This window comes from Ochotona curzoniae, unplaced genomic scaffold, assembly GCF_017591425.1.
Source record: "Ochotona curzoniae isolate NIBS_2020 unplaced genomic scaffold, NIBS_Ocur_1.0 contig_908, whole genome shotgun sequence".
In the NCBI taxonomy this organism is placed as follows: domain Eukaryota; kingdom Metazoa; phylum Chordata; class Mammalia; order Lagomorpha; family Ochotonidae; genus Ochotona; species Ochotona curzoniae.
In genome coordinates this window covers 30,954,599-30,975,622 of record NW_024466607.1, presented here as the reverse complement: position 1 = coordinate 30,975,622, position 21,024 = coordinate 30,954,599, and the positions used below count along the sequence as shown (strand labels likewise).

The 21,024-nt window shown below is 44.3% G+C and overlaps 1 protein-coding gene across 1 annotated transcript in view; it reads left to right on the top strand.

The window, feature by feature from the left end:
- The first annotated feature begins 619 nt into the window (after positions 1–619).
- Positions 620–21,024, top strand: part of FRMD4B (FERM domain containing 4B) — a 182,927-nt gene continuing 162,522 nt past the window's right edge. The window contains exon 1 of the mRNA XM_040994799.1: positions 620–807. Within this exon, the coding sequence (XP_040850733.1) occupies positions 646–807 (162 nt within the window). The 5' untranslated portion in view covers positions 620–645. The remainder of the gene's footprint in view (positions 808–21,024) is intronic.

The window sequence follows — 21,024 nt, the reverse complement described above, 5'->3', positions numbered from 1 at the left end:
CTGTAGAGGGTTATTTTGTTTGTTTGTTTTGTTTTCCCTGTTGCATCTGTGGCTTCCTCGGAGCTGTTTATCAGTGTGGACAGAACAAGATGCCGAGCCGGAGACCCTATCGTGAGATATAAGGTGTTTCCCAAGCCGGCTGAGGGAGTGTGTGTGTGTGTGTGTGTGTGTGTGTGTGTGTGTGTGTGTGTGTGCAGGACGTGCAAGCCTAGCGCAGTGAAATGCATCTCGCTTTGCCTGCGAAGTGTTGCTCCGCGTCCCTTCCTGCCCCGCGCCTTCGGGGAGCGCCAGGGGGAGTCCTCGCCGGCCAGGGCTTCCCGAGCCCCAGGAGCACCGAGGGTTTGCCTGGCGGAGCTTAGCGCAGCTGGCTCTGCTCGCTGCGGGCGGGGTGGACACTGGGCTTCTGTGTGCCAGCCGCAGCCGTTGGCTGACGGGCGCCCAATCCCGGGGCATGCAGCCGGAGCCTGCTCAGGACTCACGGTGACCGACGAGTTCGGTGTCTGACTCAACCCTAGACTGCCAGCAGACGTTCGGCGCCCGGGAGCCCTGGGTAGTGGGACCGCACGGGCCGGGACTGCAGCTGTGGACTGCAGCTTTGAACGCCGGAGACCCCGCTCCCCCGGGATCCAAGGGAAGCAGGAGGCTATGGCTTCAGTATTCATGTGCGGGGTGGAAGACTTGCTGTTCAGCGGTAGCCGCTTCGTGTGGAACTTGACGGTGTCCACGCTGCGGAGATGGTACACGGAGAGGCTGCGGGCTTGCCACCAGGTGCTGCGGACGTGGTGCGGGCTGCGGGACGTGTACCAGGTGAGCCGAGGCGAGCTTCGGTCCTTACAGGATAGCTGGTTCCACCTGTATGATTTTTATTCTTTGTCTCTCCCCTTCACCCTACCTCGCTTTTTCAAAACTCCTAGCGGGCTGCGTAGCCCTTGGATCAGATGCAGACCATCTCGGATTAACTGTTGCCTGACTTAGCTTGTGCATATGGGGCCTGAGAAAGGGGCACTGGTGAGCCAGTACCAGCCAGCATCAGCGGGCGTCAAGAGCCACGGTCCTCTCTGGGCGCATAGCTCAACAGCCTGCAGCTTTATGGAAAGTGACTTTCGACTTTCACATGACCACTGTCTTTTTTTTTTTTAGTTTAGTTTTCCCCCAGGGATGGGAGACAATATGAGGGTGGCCATTTCAGAAACCAGGGTTCACCTCGGTTGACTGTCCCAGTGAGATGTGGTGGGGAGGCCTTAGTGGGTATTTCATTTTCTTTCAGTTTTCCGTCAGGCAGCCTCCACTTGCAAGACAGAGCCAGGAAAAGCTGATTCTGCGTCTACTGGCTTTTGGAAAGAACAGCAGACTGTGACTGCTCTGCGGGAAGGGTGACAAGCTGGGGAAGGGAAGGGTGGCCCTGCTGCGTGCTGGAAGGCTGACATGGGGATGGATTCCCCCGCACACAACACCGTCACCTCTGTTTCCCTGCTGAGTCCCCGAGTGCAGGTGAAATCTGCAGCAACTTTTGTTCAACTGGAAGGCTGTTCTTCCTTGTCTGGGACTGCAGCTTTGCCTTGTTTTTGTTTTCTTTTGTTTTTCAACTGTAATTTATGGGTTGCTAAGTCCTAAGCTTTGGTTGTTAATATTTTTGAGGCTTAAAAAAAAAATCTGCTTTGTTGAACTAGGAAGATTATGCCTGACCTTTACTATGGGAACATAATCTAGTCCTGCATTTTCTTTTGTTTTTTTTTTAAGAGATTTATTTATTTATTTACTTTTTATTGGAAAGTCAGATTTGCAGAGAGGAGGAAAAGACAGAGAGAAAGATCGTCTGGTCACTGGTTCACTCCCCAAGTGGTTGCAAAGGCTGGAGTTGAGCTGATCTGAAGCCAGGAACCAGGAGCTTCTTCTGGGTCTCCCATGGTGGTACAGGGTCCCATATCTTTGGACTGTCCTCTGTTACTTTCCAGGCCACAAGCAGGGAGCTGGATGGCAAGTGGAGCAGCAGGGATTAGAACTAGCTCCCATTTGGGATCCTTGCAGATGCAAGGACAGGATTTAGCCATTAGGCTACCATGTTGGACCCAGTCCTGCATCTTCTTTCCAGTGGTATGGAATGGCTTGGTTGCATGTCATAAAGCAGCTGGCTTTGACAAGCCAGGTTTCCATGTACCGGGCACTAAGGTTACACTAAGGAAATCTGAAGAATCTGTACCTGTCAAGCTGATTGACATGTGAACAGCCTTGAGAACTGTGCTTTGACAGCCCCTGCTTTGTGTAACATGTCTGGCAATCTCGTGTGTTTCCAAACTGAATCCAAAAGCCACGTTTGAGAACCCATGGGCAGCACATGAGGGTTGGAGAGTACAGGCAGCTGTGGACACAGCCCATCTGGCCACCTGACACAGCTGCCCAAGGCCAAGGGAGGGTCTGTCTTTTAGTCTTTTCCCCCTTCTCTCTCCAGGGGAAGTCCATGGTCTGTTTGCATTGACTCCTAGGGGGAAGAAAAGTGACCACTGAGTTTAAGAGTCTCAATTTCTTTGGAGAAATAAAATTGTAAAAGATGTTTTTAGCCTTAGGAGAACCATAGTATTCTCAATCTCAGAATATATATATATTTTAAAAATTGTTTATTTATTATTTATTTGTTTGTTTGGTTGAAAGGCAGGGAAAGGGGAAGACATAGGGAGAGAGGAAAAAAAAATTTCCATTCACTGATTCACTCTCTCAATGACCACAATAGCCAGGGCAGGGCCAGTCTGAAAGCAGGAACTGGGAATTTGGTCTTGGTCTCCTGCATGGGTGACAGAGGCCCAAGTGCTTGAGCCATTTTCGCCTCCACTTGGAGTCACATGAACATGAAGCTGCATTGGAAGCACAACCGGGACTCAAACCAGCACTTCAGTGTAGACTGCTGGCATTGCAAACTGCAGCTTAACTCACTGTGCCACTCTGTCAGCTTCTGGAATCATTTTCTTAATGTCTTTAAAATATTGAGCAGGAAAGTAGTGATTTAACTTGTGTAGAATGGAAAGGCAATAAAGCAAAGTGATTAATGTCTTGGGATCCTGGTAAAAGAGGCCAGGCAGTGGTTCCAACCTCAGTCAATGAATGACCAAAGGAAAGTAGATCTTACTAGGCTCCAGTCTCACTACTTTGTAAATTCTTATTTCCTTTCATTTCATGAGAATATGAAAGACGTCATTTTGGAATCCAATGACTGCATTAAACAACTAGTATAGCAAATATAAATGATTCACCATTAATTTCAAGCATATTTCTGCAAAATATATGAAACATCTAAGGAACAGTTTTGGGGGAAATGTTTTATAGGATCTCGTATAGTCCTTGACTCAAAAGAATTTACAACGGGAAAAGTAGTATTTTTTTTCTAAGTTCAAATTCTTATTTACTTCTTCCCTTTTTTTGCTCCCTCCTTTTCTTCCCTCCCTCCCTTCTTTGTCTGTCTGTCTATGTATCTATGTATCTATCTATGTATCTATCTATCTATCTTTTTTAGTAAAAAGACCATGGTTCCATGACCATATAGGCAAGGGCCAGAAACAACACTCAAATGAAAAGGTATCGGTTCACTCATATATAATAAATTTCAAAATAATCACAGATCCATTTTTTTAAGATATATTTATTTTTATTACAAAGTCAGATATATCGAGAGGAGGAGAGACAGAGAGGAAGATCTTCCATGCTATGATTCACTCCCCAAGTGACCACAATGAAGCCGGGAACCAGGAACCTCTTCCAGGTCTTCCACGCGGGTGCAGGGTCCCAAAGCTTTGGGCCGTCCTCGACTGCTTTCCCAGGCCATAAGCAGGGACCTGGATGGGAAGCAGAGCCACTGGGATTAGAACTGGCGCCCATATGGGATCCCTATGCATTCAAGGCAAGAACTTTAGCTGCTAGGTCATGCCACCAGGCCCCACAGATCCATTTTTAACATGGGCTATAACAATCACCAAGGTTGAAATTAGGTTCATTGACATTTAAGATGTTTAGCACAGAGCCTATAGCTTAGGAGGCAGTCAATGGTTGTTATCCGTTTTGACAGCTAGTATTTCTCTTGAACCCCAAGTCACACTCCCCTGCAGGCTAACAAGAAGTGACTTTGGACACAACTGAAAAGTGCAGCGTTAGAGAGGACCTTGGGGATGACTTGATCAGTGCTGATGCTCTTCTGGTTCCTTCAACTCTGGCTCCATTGGCTTTAGTCTCACGTTGCTTCTTTCCTCCTTAAGCAGACAATTGCAATAGTTTCATGCCTTAGATACATGGATGAACCTATCAAGAAACAAATAAAATTTCTAGTACTAGCTCCTCCCCCTCCCCGCCCATTCACAAGAAAAATTCCCAGTTGGTACTTTGAGAGTTCAGTTTAGGCTCTGTGGCCACCCTAATACCATGCACTGTTTAGCATAGGGAATAACATTGCAATTCATGCAGTACCAATGGCAGTGGTGGCTCCCAAAGGACAGATCTTTGGGGAAAGGTGGCACAAAAATTTATTCCTTTTTTTTGTAAGCCGCCAGTATACATAGAGTACGTAAACACCCATACAGCTTATCTGTGGCATTACACCTTGGGAAGGGAGCTGGCCAATAATCAAAATAAAATGTCTAAAAAGGCTTCTTAAGGGAGTGATCATGAATAGAAAGTTGAGAAGCATTGGATTATCCTGGTTGGTTTAAGCAAAGGGACCTGTTTCTAAAGCTGGAATCAAAGTTGTGGCCTGCTGGACCACATATCTGCCCAACAGTGAGGAAGACTACAATACTTAGTTGAACACAGCCAGTGATGGCCACTACATCGTTGGAATCACAAATCCAGCCCTGCTTATTATTATTATTATTATTTATTAATCTGAGAGGCAGCAGGTAACAGGCAGATTAGACAGAGAGAGGATGAGAGAGTGGCTCACTGGCTCACTCTCCCAGTGCCACAAAAAACAAGATTCAGCTTTTTGGGCCAAAACTGAGAGCTGGAACTGCAATCCCAGGCACCCATATGAGTGACAGGAACCTGGTTACTTAAACTGTCAGTACTGCTTCTGGAGTCTGCATGAGTAAGAGGTTGTTATCAGAAGCTAGAGGCAGGTGTCAAAGCCAGGTACTCCAGCATGTAGCGTGGTATCTTAATCAACATCTTAACCCCTAAGCCACGCCCATCCTTAGCACTTTTTAAATTACAAGATTGTTTTTCGAAGTAAACATGAAGGTTAATGCACAGCATCATTGTGAGGATTTATGCCACAGTCATTTGAGCTAAGGATTGGTGGTTCGTTGCTCTCCCACAACTGTGAATTCTGAACCATGGGGATGAGTGCTCTGGTGGACTGCACAGCTTCAGGCATGAGAATTGGAAACACACTGACAAGTTATATATTTTAGTAAATCCACATTATAAACACCCTATTGATTTTTTTTAAAGTGTCATTTTTCTTGCTCCTGATTTGAGTAGTGTTGTTTGTGAGGAAATCCAAAGCTCCATTATTCTGGAGAGAAGAAAGGGCGGTGCAGGAGCGATCCATTACATGAATGCTGTGGTGTGGCCGTGCCCTGGAGGAGTTTAGTGTATTCCTATACTCTGAGTGAAATAAGATCTCACACCTATTCATAAGGTATTTGGCAGTGGCATTCTGGTCTGGCTAGCAAAGCCAGGAAAGCATAATTTCTTTGGAATTAAACACTTCCTCCACTTCTAGATATTGGAGAGGCAAATGGCTTCATTTGCCAACAAACTATGAATTATTAAAATACTAGCTATAAAGCATTCCTGTAGTAAGTGATGTGAGTAAATAAAAAGCAAGCTGTGGCAACACTGGAGAGGGTTCAAGTAGCAGGCATAAACATTCACCTTCAATTTCAGCCAAAGTCTGAAAAAAGCTGATTCATCAGTCATCCACCTGTCCTGTTTGTATCTTGCCTGGATAGCTTGCATTATAGCTGTTAATGAGATTTAACAAACGACTGAGATGGGAACGATGGAAGAATGTTGTTAAAAAAAAGATCAACACCCGGGTTTTTTTTGTTTGTTTGTTTTAATCTCAATGTGATGTGTTCTGACAAAGCTCTCCATCTGAGATTGGGTTTTCCTCTTCGTCCAGTATCTTCCAAAAGCTGAGTGGAGTCATTGCCTCCACGAGGAAGCAGCTTGAACAGAATCTGGGATAGTGAAGGGACCCAAAGACCCTGAGACAGGCAGATGGCACTGAGGGTGGTGTACAGTGTGGAATATACAGAGCCTGCAGGCTCAAGTTCAGCACATTTGACCTTGAGCAGAGTACTTCCCTTCTTTTAGCACGATTTCCTCTTGGTTGAAATGGGCAGTAGCTACAATGTGGGATAGGGTAAAAAGTTCATGAAATAGTGTATTTAACTAACGGTTCTTGGTCCAGCACAGGCAGATGCTCAATCAACATTAGCTCTTTGATGTGTAAAGGACAAAACATGGAATTCAGAGAAGCTACTTGATAAATGGTACTTGATAAGGGCAACAACTATTGTTTTTCTAAGTGAGACTGGTTCCCTGGAAATGAACCTATCTTTATGTGTGAGAATGAGATTATTAGAGAATGGCAGGATTTTCTATAGTAGTGTGTGTACGGGGTGGACTTTGGGTATTTGGATCATGTTCCCTTCAGCAGATTCATATCCTTAAAAGAAAAATGTACTTATTTGAAAGTGGTGGTCGGGGCTGGGGGGGAGAAAGACAAGAGTTCTTTCACCTTTCTACTTAGTTCATGCTGCAAATGTGCCTTATAGCTGGAGCTGGATCAGCCTTAAGCCAGGAGCCAGGAACTCAATCCAGCTCTCTTACAGGCAGAAAGGATCCAAGTTCTTGAGCAATCTCCTGCTGTATCCCAGGATATTCCTTATCAGGTAGCTGGAATGGGGAGCAGAGCCAGGATTTAAACCCAGGAACGCTGATATGGGATCAGATCCCAGGTGGTGTCTTAACCTCTGTGGCCAAACACTTCTTCCTGGCTGGTATCTGAGGCTGTAGACTAAACAGGTGCTCCTCGACTTCTCTTAGTTAAGCCTGTGCATGAAATCTGGGAAGCCACCATCACCTTGTCCCTAAAGTCTCTGGGGTTATCTCTGTCTATCTAAGACTCCAATAATCTACCAGCTGTTAACATGTGAGCTTCGTATTTCGCCACAGTCACCTATGTACATCTGAGAGCCTTTCATAAATTCATTGAGGGGCTGGCGTAATAGCACTGTGGTATAGCAGGTAAAGCCACAGCCTGCGACACCGACATCCCATGTGCACACTGGTTGAAGTCCTGACTGCTCCAGTTCCAATCCAGCTTCCTGTTAACAGGCTGGGAAAGCAGCGGAAGATGACCCGAGTACTGGGGTCCCTGCATGCACATGAGGGACCTGGATGAAGCTCTCAGCTCCTGGTTTTGGATTGGCCGAGGTCTGGGCATTGTGGGCCTTTGGGGATTGAATCAACAGATGGGAGTGCATTCACTCTCCTACCTGACAATAAAATATAAATATTTTTAGTTCATGGAAAATGTTACTGAAGAGCGTTTGTGAATAGGAAAATTTTGAAGTCCATGAATAGTTTTTCATAATATGCATTTTCCATGACCTTTTCAAAGACCCCTAGTATGCATGGAGTGCACCAAAAATACATCAAAATAAACTCTTTTTAAAAAGGTTTATTTACTTGTATTGGAAAGGCAGATTTAAAGAGAAGGAGAGACAGAGAGCAAGACTTTCCACCTGCTGGCTCATTCCACAAATGACTAAAACGGCAAGACCAAGCCTGGTCCAAAGCCAAAAGCCAGGTTCTTTCAGATATCCCACATGAATGCAGGAGCCCAAAGCCTTGGGCATTCTCTGCTTCTTTTCCAGACCATAAGCAGACAGCTGAATCAGGAAGTAGGGCAGTGAGAACACGAACCAGTGCCCATATGGGATGCCAGCTCCAGCAACTGGACGATTAGTCTGTTAAACCACCATACAATGCCCAATAAACTGTATCTTTTTTTCTTTTTTTTTTTAAAGATTTATTTTTATTATTTTTTTATTGAAAAGGCGGATATACAGAGAGGAGAGACAGAGAGAAAGATCTTCCATCCGATGATTCACTCCCCAAGTGAGCGCAACGGGCTGATACTATGCCAATCCGAAGCCAGGAGCCTCTTCCGGGTCTCCCACGCGGGTGCAGGGTCCCAAAGCTTTTTCCCGGGCCACAGGCAGGGAGCTGGAAGGGAAGCGGGGCTGCTGGGATAGAACCGACGCCCATATGGGATCCCGGGCGTGCAAGGCGAGGACCTTAACCACTGTGGCTCTGCGCTGGGCCCCTCTTTTTTTCTTTTTAAAAATTTATTGATTTTTATTGGAAAGGCAGATAAACAGAGAGGAGGAGAGATAGACAGAAAGATCTTCCATCCAATGGTTCACTCCCCAAGTGTCCACAACGGCTGGAGCTGAGCCAACCCAAAGCCAGGAGCTTCTTCCGGGTCTCCTACGTGGGTGCAGGGTCCTAAAGCTTTGCACCGTCCTTGACTGCTTTCCCAGGTCACAAGCAGGGAGCTGGATGGGAAGCGGGGCTGGTGGGATTAGAACTGGTGCCCATTTGGGATTCTGGCACATTCAAGGCCAGTCACTACACTGTTGCATTGGGCCCCCAGAAAACTGTATCTATTAATGTCATTTTCTATGAACTCTTGGACGTACTCTCACATACTCTGCATACGCTCTGCCTGCCCACGCCATAATCCTCTGAATTACATAGATCAGGAAGAGTGGAGGGCCCACAGGTGTAATCTGGCCTCTCTCCTGCTTCTGTTAACTTCAATCATCACATAGCCACACTCCTTCATTTATATTGTCCTCAACTGCTTTCCCACCAGAATGACAGAGTGCAGTAATCATGACTCACTTAGAGAGGAGCAGTTGATCCTAAGATTGCATTGCCCACAAAACTGAAAATATTTACCATCTGGCCTTTTATAGGAAATGTTTGCCAATCTGTGGCATAGGGAAAAAAGCAGTATTACTGGGTAAAGAATGTTAAAGGAAGAGAGAGCCACAATTGTACCATAGAAAAACAAAATTTGAAGGAATATGGAAGAATTCTCTCAACAAAAAACCCTAATCACAGGGAAATGAAGTCGGTTTACCTGGACTTGATCCTACGTTGTTAACAAGGATTGGAGTTCCTAACTCATTCTTTCAATTGTTCATTCACTGGAACCTAAAACAATTATCGCATACTTACAATGTTCCAGGTACTGTGCCAAAGTGTTTATAACCCCAAATCCAAAGATTTTCCTGTCCTCAAAAAATATAGGAGAACACTTCAAAAGATTCATGAAAAAAAAAGGGATTTATGGGCCCAGCACAGTAGCCTAGTAGCTAAATCCTCACCTTGCATCCACTGAGATACAATATGGGAGCAGGTTTGTGTCCTGGCTGCCCTACTTCCCATCCAGCTCCCTGCCTGTGGCCTGGAAAAGCAGTCAAGGACAGTCTGAAGCCTTGAGACCCTGCACTTACATGGAAGACCAGGAAGAAGCTCCTGGTTCCCGGCTTTGGATGGGCTCAGCTACGGCAGTTGCGGCCACTTGGAGAGTGAATCAGCGGATGGAAGATCTTTCTCTCTTCTCTGTGCAAATCTGCCTTTCCAGGAAAAATAAATATTTTTAAAAAGGAAAGAAAAGAAAAATGGAATTTATGTCCATGCCTAGGTTTTTTCATAATATACATTTTCCAGGATCATACATTGTCCCGCTAGGGAGACAGTTAGAAAATGAAGCTCTATGGAGGCCTTTCCGCTCGCAGGGGAAGGGTGCAGGGCATTTAATCAGTCCGAAGGGAAGGGGGAAGAGCCAGAAGAGCTTCCTGGAGGAAGTGATTCTGAGGCTACTCCTCCAGGGACAAGCAGGCCTAAGGTAGATTTTTTTTTAAAAAAAGGCAGACAGAGGGATAAGAAGAGAGAGAGAGAGAAATTTATTCTCTCATTCTTTCTCTGTGAACATTCACCTTGCACTTCTTCCAGTAACTCAAGACTGGGATTATATGGTGGAAAGCCGAGATGCTAACATATCCAGGAGAAAAACCATCTGAATTTTAAACCCAAGACCCAACATAAATAAATTTCAAAAAGAGTCACACCGTTTAAAATCAACAAGATTAAGATGAAGGTCAGCAGGACCTTGGAAAACCATTTCTAAACCTTGATTACGCAACCTGGAAAATGTCAAGCACAGAGTGGCCTCCTGCCTTTCCAAGTGTTTATTTTTCCCGTTCTGTCTTTTCTTGGTGGAGCTGCAGCATAAAATCACCTCCTTGCTCATCCCCTACTTATGTTTATTCTGAGCATTGTATTTTTGATGTCCCAGTCAGTGGTTGTGGAAAAGTTTAAATGATTCAAATGAGAAATAAGCTCTATAGCTCTAAACTTCACAAGCAAGACCATATGATTTACAGGGTGTGGAGAAGGCAAACCTAAAGGTCTCATGAAAAAAATGAAGATTGCTAGCATCCACCTGTTAGTGCAGGTGTATTGTGGACAGATGTCCATCACAGGTCTCCTGACATCTATGAAATAAACTTTTGTTAGGAAAGATGCTAGTAAATGTGGCAAATTAAATAACCCCAATTCTGCCTAATGTCTCCTTTTGAGTCCTGAATTTTGAATTTGGATAGCATTTTGTTGGGTCTTTTTCCTTTTTCCCCAAAATCTCATTATCTTAACTTGACTAATGGCTACTAGTTATTAAACAAGTATTATGTGCTAGGCCTTGTACTTGACATATGTACAGTGTTTAAGAAAATTAAAATATTATAGGGCTATGACAACATGCAAAAATCTAAAAAAAAAAATAATATAGATGGGTGAGTGTGATTTTAGTGTCCCATTTTGAGTGCTGGTTAGAGTCCCAGCTGCTTCATTTCTGATCCAGCTCCCTGAAAATATACCTGGGAAGGCAGCAGAAGATGCCTAAGTGTTTCAAGCTTCTGGCTTTGGATCAGCTCAGCTCCGGCAGTTGCGGCCACTTGGAGAGTGAATCAGCGGACGGAACAATAGCCCCTACTACCTAGATGGGTGGCTGAGATGGAGTTCCAGACTCCTGGCTTTGCTCTGGTCCAGCCTCTGCTGTTGTGGCCATGTGGGGAGTGAACCAGTAGACAGAAGATCTCTTTCTCTTCCTGTAATTCTACCTTTAAAATGAGTAGCATACATCTCTCTTAAAAACATATATATTTAAGTTAAAACCTTTAATATCACCATTCAGTTTTAAGGTAGCCTGTCAAAATTTCATCATGTTTGCTTCAGATGTGTTTTTGGAGTGTAAGAAATTTGTAGATAATTGTATTTGGACCTCTTTTCCATGTAGGGTGATTTCTAGGCCTTGATCACTACACTCATTTGGGGAGTGAACCAGGTAGAAAATTTCTCTCTCTCTCTCCCCACCTTTGACTTTCAAGTAATATAAATTAAAATGTTTAAAAATAATAAAATGTTTAAAATACTAGCATTTGAACCATTTTCCTCTGCTTTTCCCTAGCTATTAACAGGGAGCTGGATCGGAAGTGGAGTAGCTGGGACAGGAATGGGTGTCTATGTAGGATAGCAGCACAGCATGCTACTTTACCCACTATGCCACAGTGCCAATTCCCCCAAACTCATTTTAACTCTTGTATTTCTGTGCATGAGTAAACTAACCTATTATTGACAGACATTTGTAATTTTTCAGTGTCCTAAAATACTATAGTGAAAATTGATTGCTCAATTTGGCAGCTTTAGGACGTGTGGTACCTTCTCCTTGTCCTCTCAAAGCTAAAATTGTGAACCTCACTTTACCGGTTTTACAGACTGGTTAGCTGATAAGGCACAGCACTGATCTGTGAGCACAGCTCTTGGTGATTCTGACCCTGCCTTGTTCAGTGGTAAATAACATGTAAGGTTCAAGTCTTTATGATTTATTCATTGGCTCAACAAATGTTGGGTGGAAATAGTCAAGGACTCAAAAATGAAACCTGCAAACTCAGATTGCCTGAGTTCAAATCCTGAATCTACTGTTGTTGGACATTCACGTTTTCTAAAGTTCAGTTTTTCTGGTTGCAAAATGTGGAAAAATACAGTGCAGTAGTACATAGTATAATGTTGACACTACAATCATTGTGATTGTGATAATTAAATGCATTGGTGTTTAGATTCATGGAAAACATTGTTAAGTGAGTGGATGGATGGATGGATGGTTGTTGGGTGGGTATCCCACATATATTTGTCTTTGTAGTTGTATGTGTTGTCTTTTCTTTTTATGCATATAAATAATTTTCAGAGTTTATAAAATCTGCAGAAACCTTGACTCTTCCTCGTTCCCACTACTCCAGATGAAGAGCCGTAGTCTGGGTGGCACCAGGGAGAGCAGTCATGGACCACTGTGTCATGTCACTGTGCTTAGGACTTTGGTCAGGAAGCCCTGCATCTTGGACTGAGTCTTCATGGTTTAGCCTGTGAAAGTTAAAAATGCACATGACTGTTGAGTTGCCTTATTTCCATCTTTCCAACAGAAAGATGTTGAATGTTCTTCCCAAGCCTTACTCCTTGCCACTCCAGGACTGAGAACTTCATGTCATTGGTGAGGGTTTAGGGATTCCAGTACTTCTGTCTTTCTCAACTGTGTTAGCTATTCTCTCATATGACCCTCAGGTTTATAAGCCCTGCAGAGATTGCAGGAGTTATTGCAAGCTTCATGCTACACTTTATGTAGCAGAGCTGGTAAATATTTTACAGAAATTAGGGTTCCTCGTTAAAATACAATTAGATGCTTATTAGCCAAGAAAGAAAAGATCCTTGGTGAAAATAGAGAAATCCTCCAGGAAGCGGCTGTCATCAGCTGGACCTGGGTTAAAATCAAGTCTCTGTCACTTAAGGACTATGTGACCTTGAACCAAACTACCAAATTGCTCAGCACTTGTTTCTTCACCTGCAAAAAAGAGAAAATGCTCATAGTTGAAGGTAACATTGGCTGAGGAATAGTAGCTTTTCTAAGTGGATAATTCTGAGCCTTTTGCAGAAAGATGATCCTAAGGAGGGAGTTGTTTTGCTAGAATGCAAACATCAGGCAGAGTTCAAGCACCAACATCTCTAGTTAATGGCTCTCATAAGTAATGCAGACAGGTTTGTTGACCTCTCAGCTGCACATTTCTTTGTACAAGAAGTGGGGATACAATAGTGCCAGCGTACTAGAGTGGTTGAGAAGACAGAGCAAGGTCTTGTGAATGAAGATCTCACCGAGCTGGCTGGAAGAGTTATCTGAAGAACACGCTCCTGAGCAAGGGACGTGATGCTCAGCTTTTTATGTTGAGGAACTTATTTCTGTTAACCATCACGGGAATAGTGGGCATAACTAACTTATTTGGCTGATGTGGAAATTGTTGTCAGCCGTGTAGTAACTTGTCTACAAAGACTAGCGCTCATGCGTGTCAAAGGTGATCTCCCATTCACTTGACCCATTGATACAAACAGAGTGAGTCTGTCCTTTACATGGATTCATCCTGCTTTATAGAGTTCTTGCCTTTCTAGAGTTCTTTCTGGCAACTAAGTGAGATGGCCAATTACACTGCGTGTTTCACTTCTTTAAGGAGTATGCCACTTTTAAAAGAAGAGGAATTTAATTTCAAATCACACAGTGTGGCTAAGCATTTTCTCAGGTGTTTCTAAAGTCAAGCCTTGCGGGGAGCCCTTGTAGATGTCCATGGTTAAGTGCAGACAGCTAGAGCAAAGCCCAGCTTTACTACCCACTGCATGGGAAGCAAATTACTCAACCTCTCTGTGTCTTTTCTTTCATGTTGAAAATATGAATACTATTTCTAACTCCAAGGATAATCATGAAAAATTTTGTCTGTTTCTTGTTATTTGTTTACTGCCTAAAGTAGACCTAGGAGGAGTAGGCCTGCAGTATGTACTATCAACTTCTAATGATTTACAAACCATGACTAGTGCATGAAGTATACTGGGTAACATACCATTTAACTACTGTTCTAAATAATGTCATTTGTTATTGAACACTTTTTGTTGAGTGATACTGATTACCTCTGGCTCTTCTTTGGGTAGTTGGAATAGAACATAATAAGCTAGGCCCTACCTTTCTGTTGCTAACAGTCTGCTGGAAAAAACACGGGGATGTGTGACAGACAACTTCTTCCCAGAGGTTTTATTAAAGCTGAGATCCAAAGGGTAAGAAGTTTGACATGTGCTGATCAAAGAGCATTCCCAGTGGAGCGAACAGCAAGTGCAAAGGCTAAGAGCAGTAAAAAAAAAAAAAAACTTGGAGTATTAGAGAATGAAGAGAAGAGAGAAAGTGCCTGAAATGTGGAGGGGACTAAGGTGCCTTTTGTGAAGCAACAGAAATTGGAAAGCCTAGTATTCTAGTGTTCTGGAGTCTACCTTGAACATGGTGAATTTTTTTAAGATTTATTTATTTTTATTGAAAGTCAGATATACAGAGAGGAGGAGAGACAGAGAGGAAGATCTTCCCTCCATTGGTTCACTCCCTAAGCAGCCACAATAGCCAGAGCTGAGTCGATCCGAAGCCAGGAGCAAGGTGCTTCTTCCAGATCTTCCATGCGAATGCAGAGTCCCAAGGCTTTGGGCTGTCCTTGACTGCTTTCCCAGACCACAAGCAGGGAGCTAGATTAGAACTGGCACCCGTATGGGATCCTGACACGTGCAAGGCAAGGACTTTAGCCACTGGGCTACTGTGCTAGGCCTAAACATGGTGATTTTTTTTTCAACTACTCTCTCCTGATTGGCCTGATATTTTCTTTTTCATTTTTTTTTAAATTATTTTTTAATAATCTTATTTAGTTAATTATGGTACAAAGGGTCAAGGGCTACAGGATGGAAGTGGGTTATACCATTGTTTCCACACTAATATTATCATTTTTCCCTGTATCTGGGGTCAGGGGAGAAACAAAGAGAAAAGCCCCACCCAACCTCCCACCCATCCCAGATCCCCAACGGGAGGCGCGCTCTGAGGGTCCTGCTCAAACAGTTTTGATAGTTCAACAGTTCTGGATTCCTGCCAGTCTCGCCATTCCAATTGCAATGAAACCTATTCAGAGCCCACTGGCTGACATAGTCTCTTCATGGTTGGGGTTCTGAGATCAGCAGTTCAGTTGAAGGCTAAGTGCAGGAAGAAATCACTCACTCAACAAGTTTTTGTTTCGATCTGGACCAGTAGGGGCAGTAGAGATACAATAAACAAAACAAAATCTACCCTGCCCTCTGACAGTTTTTCTCTTCAGCCTAATAAAATCCAGACCTGCTAATCTCTCTACCTCCTTGACATAGCCACTTTCTAGAATAGTCTGCACTTTCAAACTTGCTCTGTTAAACCTGCTCCTTTTTCAGTAACTGTCAATTCCACCCTCCCAGATGCTCAGACAAAAACTTTGCGTTATCCTCAGCTCCCGTGATCTGTGTCTAATCCATCAGCATGTGCCTTTGGCTTTCTCTTCAAACTGCACAAATTCCCCTTCCACCGTCTTCTCAACTGTGACGCTGGGCCCAGCCACCCTCAATTCTGGGCTGGATTGAGGCGGCTGGTCCCTAAAACAGGTCTCTGTTACTGCCGCTGTCTTCTCCTGCCTCTATTCTCAGCTTCAACTCCAGGCTGATTTTGTTTGAAGTCAGAGTGTATCATTTTGCTGTTTGGTACCCTCCAATGGCTCCCCAACTCCGAAGAAAAACCCCACATTAGCCCCTCCTAGGACCTGTACCCCTGTGGTCACCACTGCCTCTCCCTGTTCTTCGCACTTCCCTGCAGTCTCAGTAGATGCACCCAACTTCTTAAGTCCTAAGCTCTTCCATCTCTGTCTCCTCTCCAGCCATGCTCCTTGCTGGGCCTCAGACCTGCCAGATACACTCCAAGCTCAGGGGCTTTCTCCTCGGAGCCTTCTTTGCCTGGATGGCCATGAAGTCCACAGGGCACCTGCACCCTCCCTTCCTTCAGAGCTCTTGATGGCACTTAACCCGGAAGTCACCCCTATTTTAGTTTTCTCTGGGACCTGTCTCACCACCAAAGATTATATCTATATTTATCCCTTTAATTTTTTTTTTAATTTGAGGCAAAGTGACAAAAAAGAAGAGAAAGAGTGAATTCTTTCATCCACTGGTTTATTCCTCCTGTGCCTATAAAGCAGGAGCTTCAGAAAGCAGAGAAGCCAGGACTCAAAGCAGCGCTCCAGTGTGTGATGTCTGTGTGTCGGACTGCAACTTAACCCAAGGCAGCACAGCACTGGCTTCCGGGTATATTTCTTGACATGCATCATTGTGTCTGCTGGTCTAGAGTGTTAAGTGAAAGCATCCAGGAATTTCACTTTTGTTTCCTTCAGCACCTGGCACAGTGTGGTAAATAGCAAGGGAAGAGTAAGAGCGACCAGGAGGGTGATTTTGATGTCCAGCTGGGAGCCTTTAGGGACCTGGGTAAGAGTGGCAGCAGCTGGTGGCATATTTGGAGAAGGTGGCAGCATTGAGCGGGATGCTGTCCACAAGGAATGTTTGCAATCTTAAAATTCCAGAAATCTCAGGGCAAAAAGACTGCATATTGAATTGTATCTGTATGTGTATGTGGGGGTGTGTGTGTTGATTCATTTTCCTTATTGAAAATAGCCTCACATGGTTACTTGATTAAGGAAACGTCGGTTGGGCTTTTCTGCTGACAGTTTCATTAGGGAAGCAGCCTTGTTCACATCAGGGTGGTTTGTCTCCTCCAGACCCTGAAAAACGGGCACACTGAGAACCCCAGCTGTCAGGCACTGCCAGCTGCAAGTGCGTGCCCGGGCCCCGCCCAGGGTGGGGAGGTTAGCCCTGTGTGTGTACTAGTCAGCCTTGGCTGTCAAGCCTTTGCTATTTCCTGCACCCAGCCCTGTGGTTAGGCCCTGGAAGGTGCCCTGTTTTTCCTGCCCAGTGCCAGCAGGCATTTCCAACGGTTTGCCTTCTGTTTTGGGCATTCCTGTGGACATCACTTATCTTTGTGTCCCCAGTGTCAGGTCATTTCCAGCTACTGGAGTTCAAAGATGGGAAAATTATTTTGGCACAATTTGCCTGGATTCTTAGGAGCAACACAGACACACAAATCCAAAAGCTCCTTCCCCCCCTCACCTCCTTATTAGTGTTTAATTAAATTTTCTTGTCCTCGACACTTTGGCTGTATCCACTAAGCCTGTTAAAATTCTGCAAACACAGACAATATGAAGAGAGTTTGACCCTGCAAGTTGCAAGAGCTGGTCATTGTGTATAATAATCAACCTAAGGAACGACCGAGGCGTACGCTCTGGAAAAAGAGTGGTACCCGGCGTTGCTCAGGTACACACTGGAGAGAATGTACATGCACTTTTAATAAATGGGCTAACACCAACCTAAAAATGAATGCAGTTTGGGGCTTGAAAGCAGCTTGATTAGGACATGAAGAATTTGAGCTGTCTGCTCCTGCTTAAATCTATAAGGCTCTTGATTCCTTAGGAGTTTTATATATGAAACTTTCTAGGTATGATTGCCAAACACAGCCCCAGCCAAGCTCATAAGACTGTGCTCTCAAATTTTTTTTGGAAATGAGTTCTTGTGTGTGCAGAAGTGCTTTTTCTGTTAATAAACTTCAGAGTACGGCTTGGAGTTTCTAGTTTTTTCAGATGTTAGTGCAAGTCACTCTCCCCAAAGTCAGTGTCAGTTTTCTTTATTCAGGATCATCTATTACCTAAAGATACAAATAGGACAGATATTTGCCACCCCTTTATCTATAGGTTGGGTGTTTTCAATAAATCAAGTTTTTCTTTCCATTCTTTTCTCTTTTCCCATTTTTCTGTCAGATGTTCTTTCGTGGAGCTGAAGAGGTGATGTTTAATAATTATATGTGTACCAAAGTACACATATGTGTATAAACCTGTGACTGTATAGTTGAAATTTTTGCAGAAAGTAAAACCATGAGCTGATATATTTGCTAAGCATTGTGTTTGCTTACCATTCCCAAACTTTCAGCATTGAGTCTAAGTTTATGAGGCTGAAATAATAAGCCAGAATGGTCTCTACCAACTCAATGGAGATCAGCAAATGAAATTTGGTCCATGACTTCATCTGTTTCTCTTGGTTAAAAAGAAAATAGTCAACCAGCTAATTGATGGTGTGCCAAAGCCCCGATGACCTCCTGTCTGGTCCAACTGCCTCGTCTGTGAAATGGGAGCATTCCCTGGGCTGCCTCCATGGAAAGAGCATGAGTTCCACCCAGCCTGCAATGAATGCCTGGCAAAGGGTAGCTAGGGGTCTGTGAGGAAGCAGCAGTGAAACCACACTGCCTTGGCCAGTGCCAGCAGCTCCATTTGTATCTAGTTATGGAATGACATTGATCTATGCAAATAGGTGTTGTAATGAGTGGCACAGCTCTGTTTGTTTTCACGGTTCAGTGTGTAGGTTCCAATTCTGTGCCTTGCCTTCCCTGCTGGCGAGGGGATCCAGGGCATATTGCCCAACCTGTTGAGCCTCAGTTTCCTCCTTCTTAGTTTATTTATTGGTGTAACTTTGAGATAGAGGTCTGCCATCAGTTGATCAGCTTCCTGAATGACTGCAGTGCAGTGGTCAGGTAGAAAGAGAGAGGTGAGATCTGACTCCAGGCATCCCGTGTGGGTGGCAGTGAAGGAGCTACCTGTGTCACATTATTATAATGTTTAGTTATCATCCAATGCATCTTACTCACTTTTAGACTGACTTTTTATGTGGAAGGCAAAGTTATTGATACAGGGGAGAGAACTTCCGTATTCTAGTTCATTTCCCCAAATTGCTACAATGGCCAGACCTGGCCAAACTGAAGGCAGGAGTAAGGAACTCCATCCAGAGCCCTAGTCCTAGCCTAGCTTTCACAGGCACATTAGCAGGAGTTGGATCAGAAGGGGAGTATTCAGTACTCAAGCTGCACCCATATTAGTTGCTGGCACTGCAGGTAGTGGCTTATCATGCTGGGCCACATGCCTGCCCCAGATTGGTGTTTATTGACTTGCAGAAACATCTCACATCCTGCTTTATCTCCTTATTTCCCATAACCAGTTGTACAACTTCTGGATGGATATTTAGATTGTTTCCTATTTTTTACCAAGACTGTAGCACAGTCAGTGTCCTTATACATACAACATTTGTGGGAGAACTTCTGCAAGATGAATACCTTAAAGTGGTTATAGCTGGGATTTGGATGGGATCTGGTTTTCCAAGACATTTTTGCACCAATTTGCACAGTCATTGAGTGAACAAGAATTCTATTCTACACGGTAGTTAACAGCTTTTTACCTGTATCACTCTACTCACCAAAAACTAATATCTTATGTCTGTCTTCATTTGACTTCACTTCTTAGTAGAATATCAAGTTTCCATCACTTCCTTTAGGACCATGATTCTTGGAACCCTGGAGTTCTCGTCTGATAACACTGGGGGAGGTGCGGTCCATATTTTCTCACAGTTTCTGTGTGTTCAGAGCCAGATCGGAGAGCGAATTTTAAATCTTTCAGAAGATGTTTGTCATCTCCAGGTGCCACGGAATTTTCTTGTATAGCTGAAATGAGCTTTGCGGGGTTGGTTGAAATCCAAGTGTCAGGAAGACAGATGTTCCTGTGGTGTCTCAGTCATGCCCACACTTGTAAGCATTAGAAATAGCTGAGAACAGAGATTCCTCATTACAGCCATTGTACTCCTGGGTTTCCATGTTTGCTCGTTAGTGGGTTTCAGCAATTTTGTTTTATCTCTTCTGTAAATACTGTGAAATTCATTTACATCAACAGAAAAAGCTCTCACCAAGGCCTGATTTGGTTGTTTATCTTAAGCCAGGGAGAAAGCTTGGGGCAGGAGACCAGAGGATGTACCATTTATTTTTCTCCTTGCCCTGTTGGATGCCTGAGGCCTCTGAGCTCCTTTGGCCCTCTGAATCCATACTTATTAGCTTAAACATAATTGAACCAGAGGTGAATTGTCTCCAAGAAAACTCATAGCCACAAGCAACCGTGAGACCGTCATGTGTCTCATTTCGGGAGGCACTGGGGTTTTATTGATGGAAACTGCTGGTCTCATTCATGCCATGATTGGCATAGAGATGGTACCCTGTGGGTGAGGCCAAATGAGTGTGCACATTTGTTTATGTATGAGCTTTAGCCAGGGCCAGAAGAACTCAGGGGTGATTTGAAATCGCTACAGGGAGTTTTTCCCCCAAAGAAGGCTTTAGTTATCTGGCAGAAACTGCGCACTCACTATTGGCATGCCAAGTACCTGGTCCTTGCACAGGTGCCCACCAGGCCAATAGCAGGACAGGGCCCAGAGTGTGCTTCCTCCTGAGTTGTGCTCTGGGTCAGCATGGCTCGAATGCAACTTGCCGAAGTCTGAACTCAGCTACAAGGGAATGTTAGAAGTCAGAAATCAGCAAGGCAGCAGCTGACGTGGGGCAGGGGACAGAGCAGAGTTGCATGGCACTCTGCAACTCTCTTGTAAAAGCCATTTTTTTTCCCCCTTCATCCATTCCTGTATACCTGATATAGGCCATGGACCAATTTTACCTCCCATTTTATAGGGAAATCCTGGTCAGCCACAAATCCAGGACTGCTCGATATCTTTGCATCTCAGAATACAAAGGAAATGATAGATTTTTATATGGTACGCAGACAACTCTGCTCGGAGTTATAGGTGACCCTGGCTGGGTTTCTGGCCACAGTCAGGATTGAGAAAACCTGTGTCCCAGGGCACCTCTTATTATACCCACACATTGCTTGTGAAGCTGTGTTTGAAACTAGTCCTCATATTGAATTCTTCCGGTGACTGACTTAGGGTAAGCATATGAGCCGGGACTGGCATTGTACGTTAATGGGTAAAGCTGCCACCTGTTCTGCTGACATCCCATGAGTGCTGCTTCAAGTCACAGATGTCCCACTTCAGATCCAGCACCCTGCTAATGCACCCGCAGAAGCAGCAGAGGACAGAATCTGATTAAGACCTCTAATCCCAAGTTTTATAGTGAATATA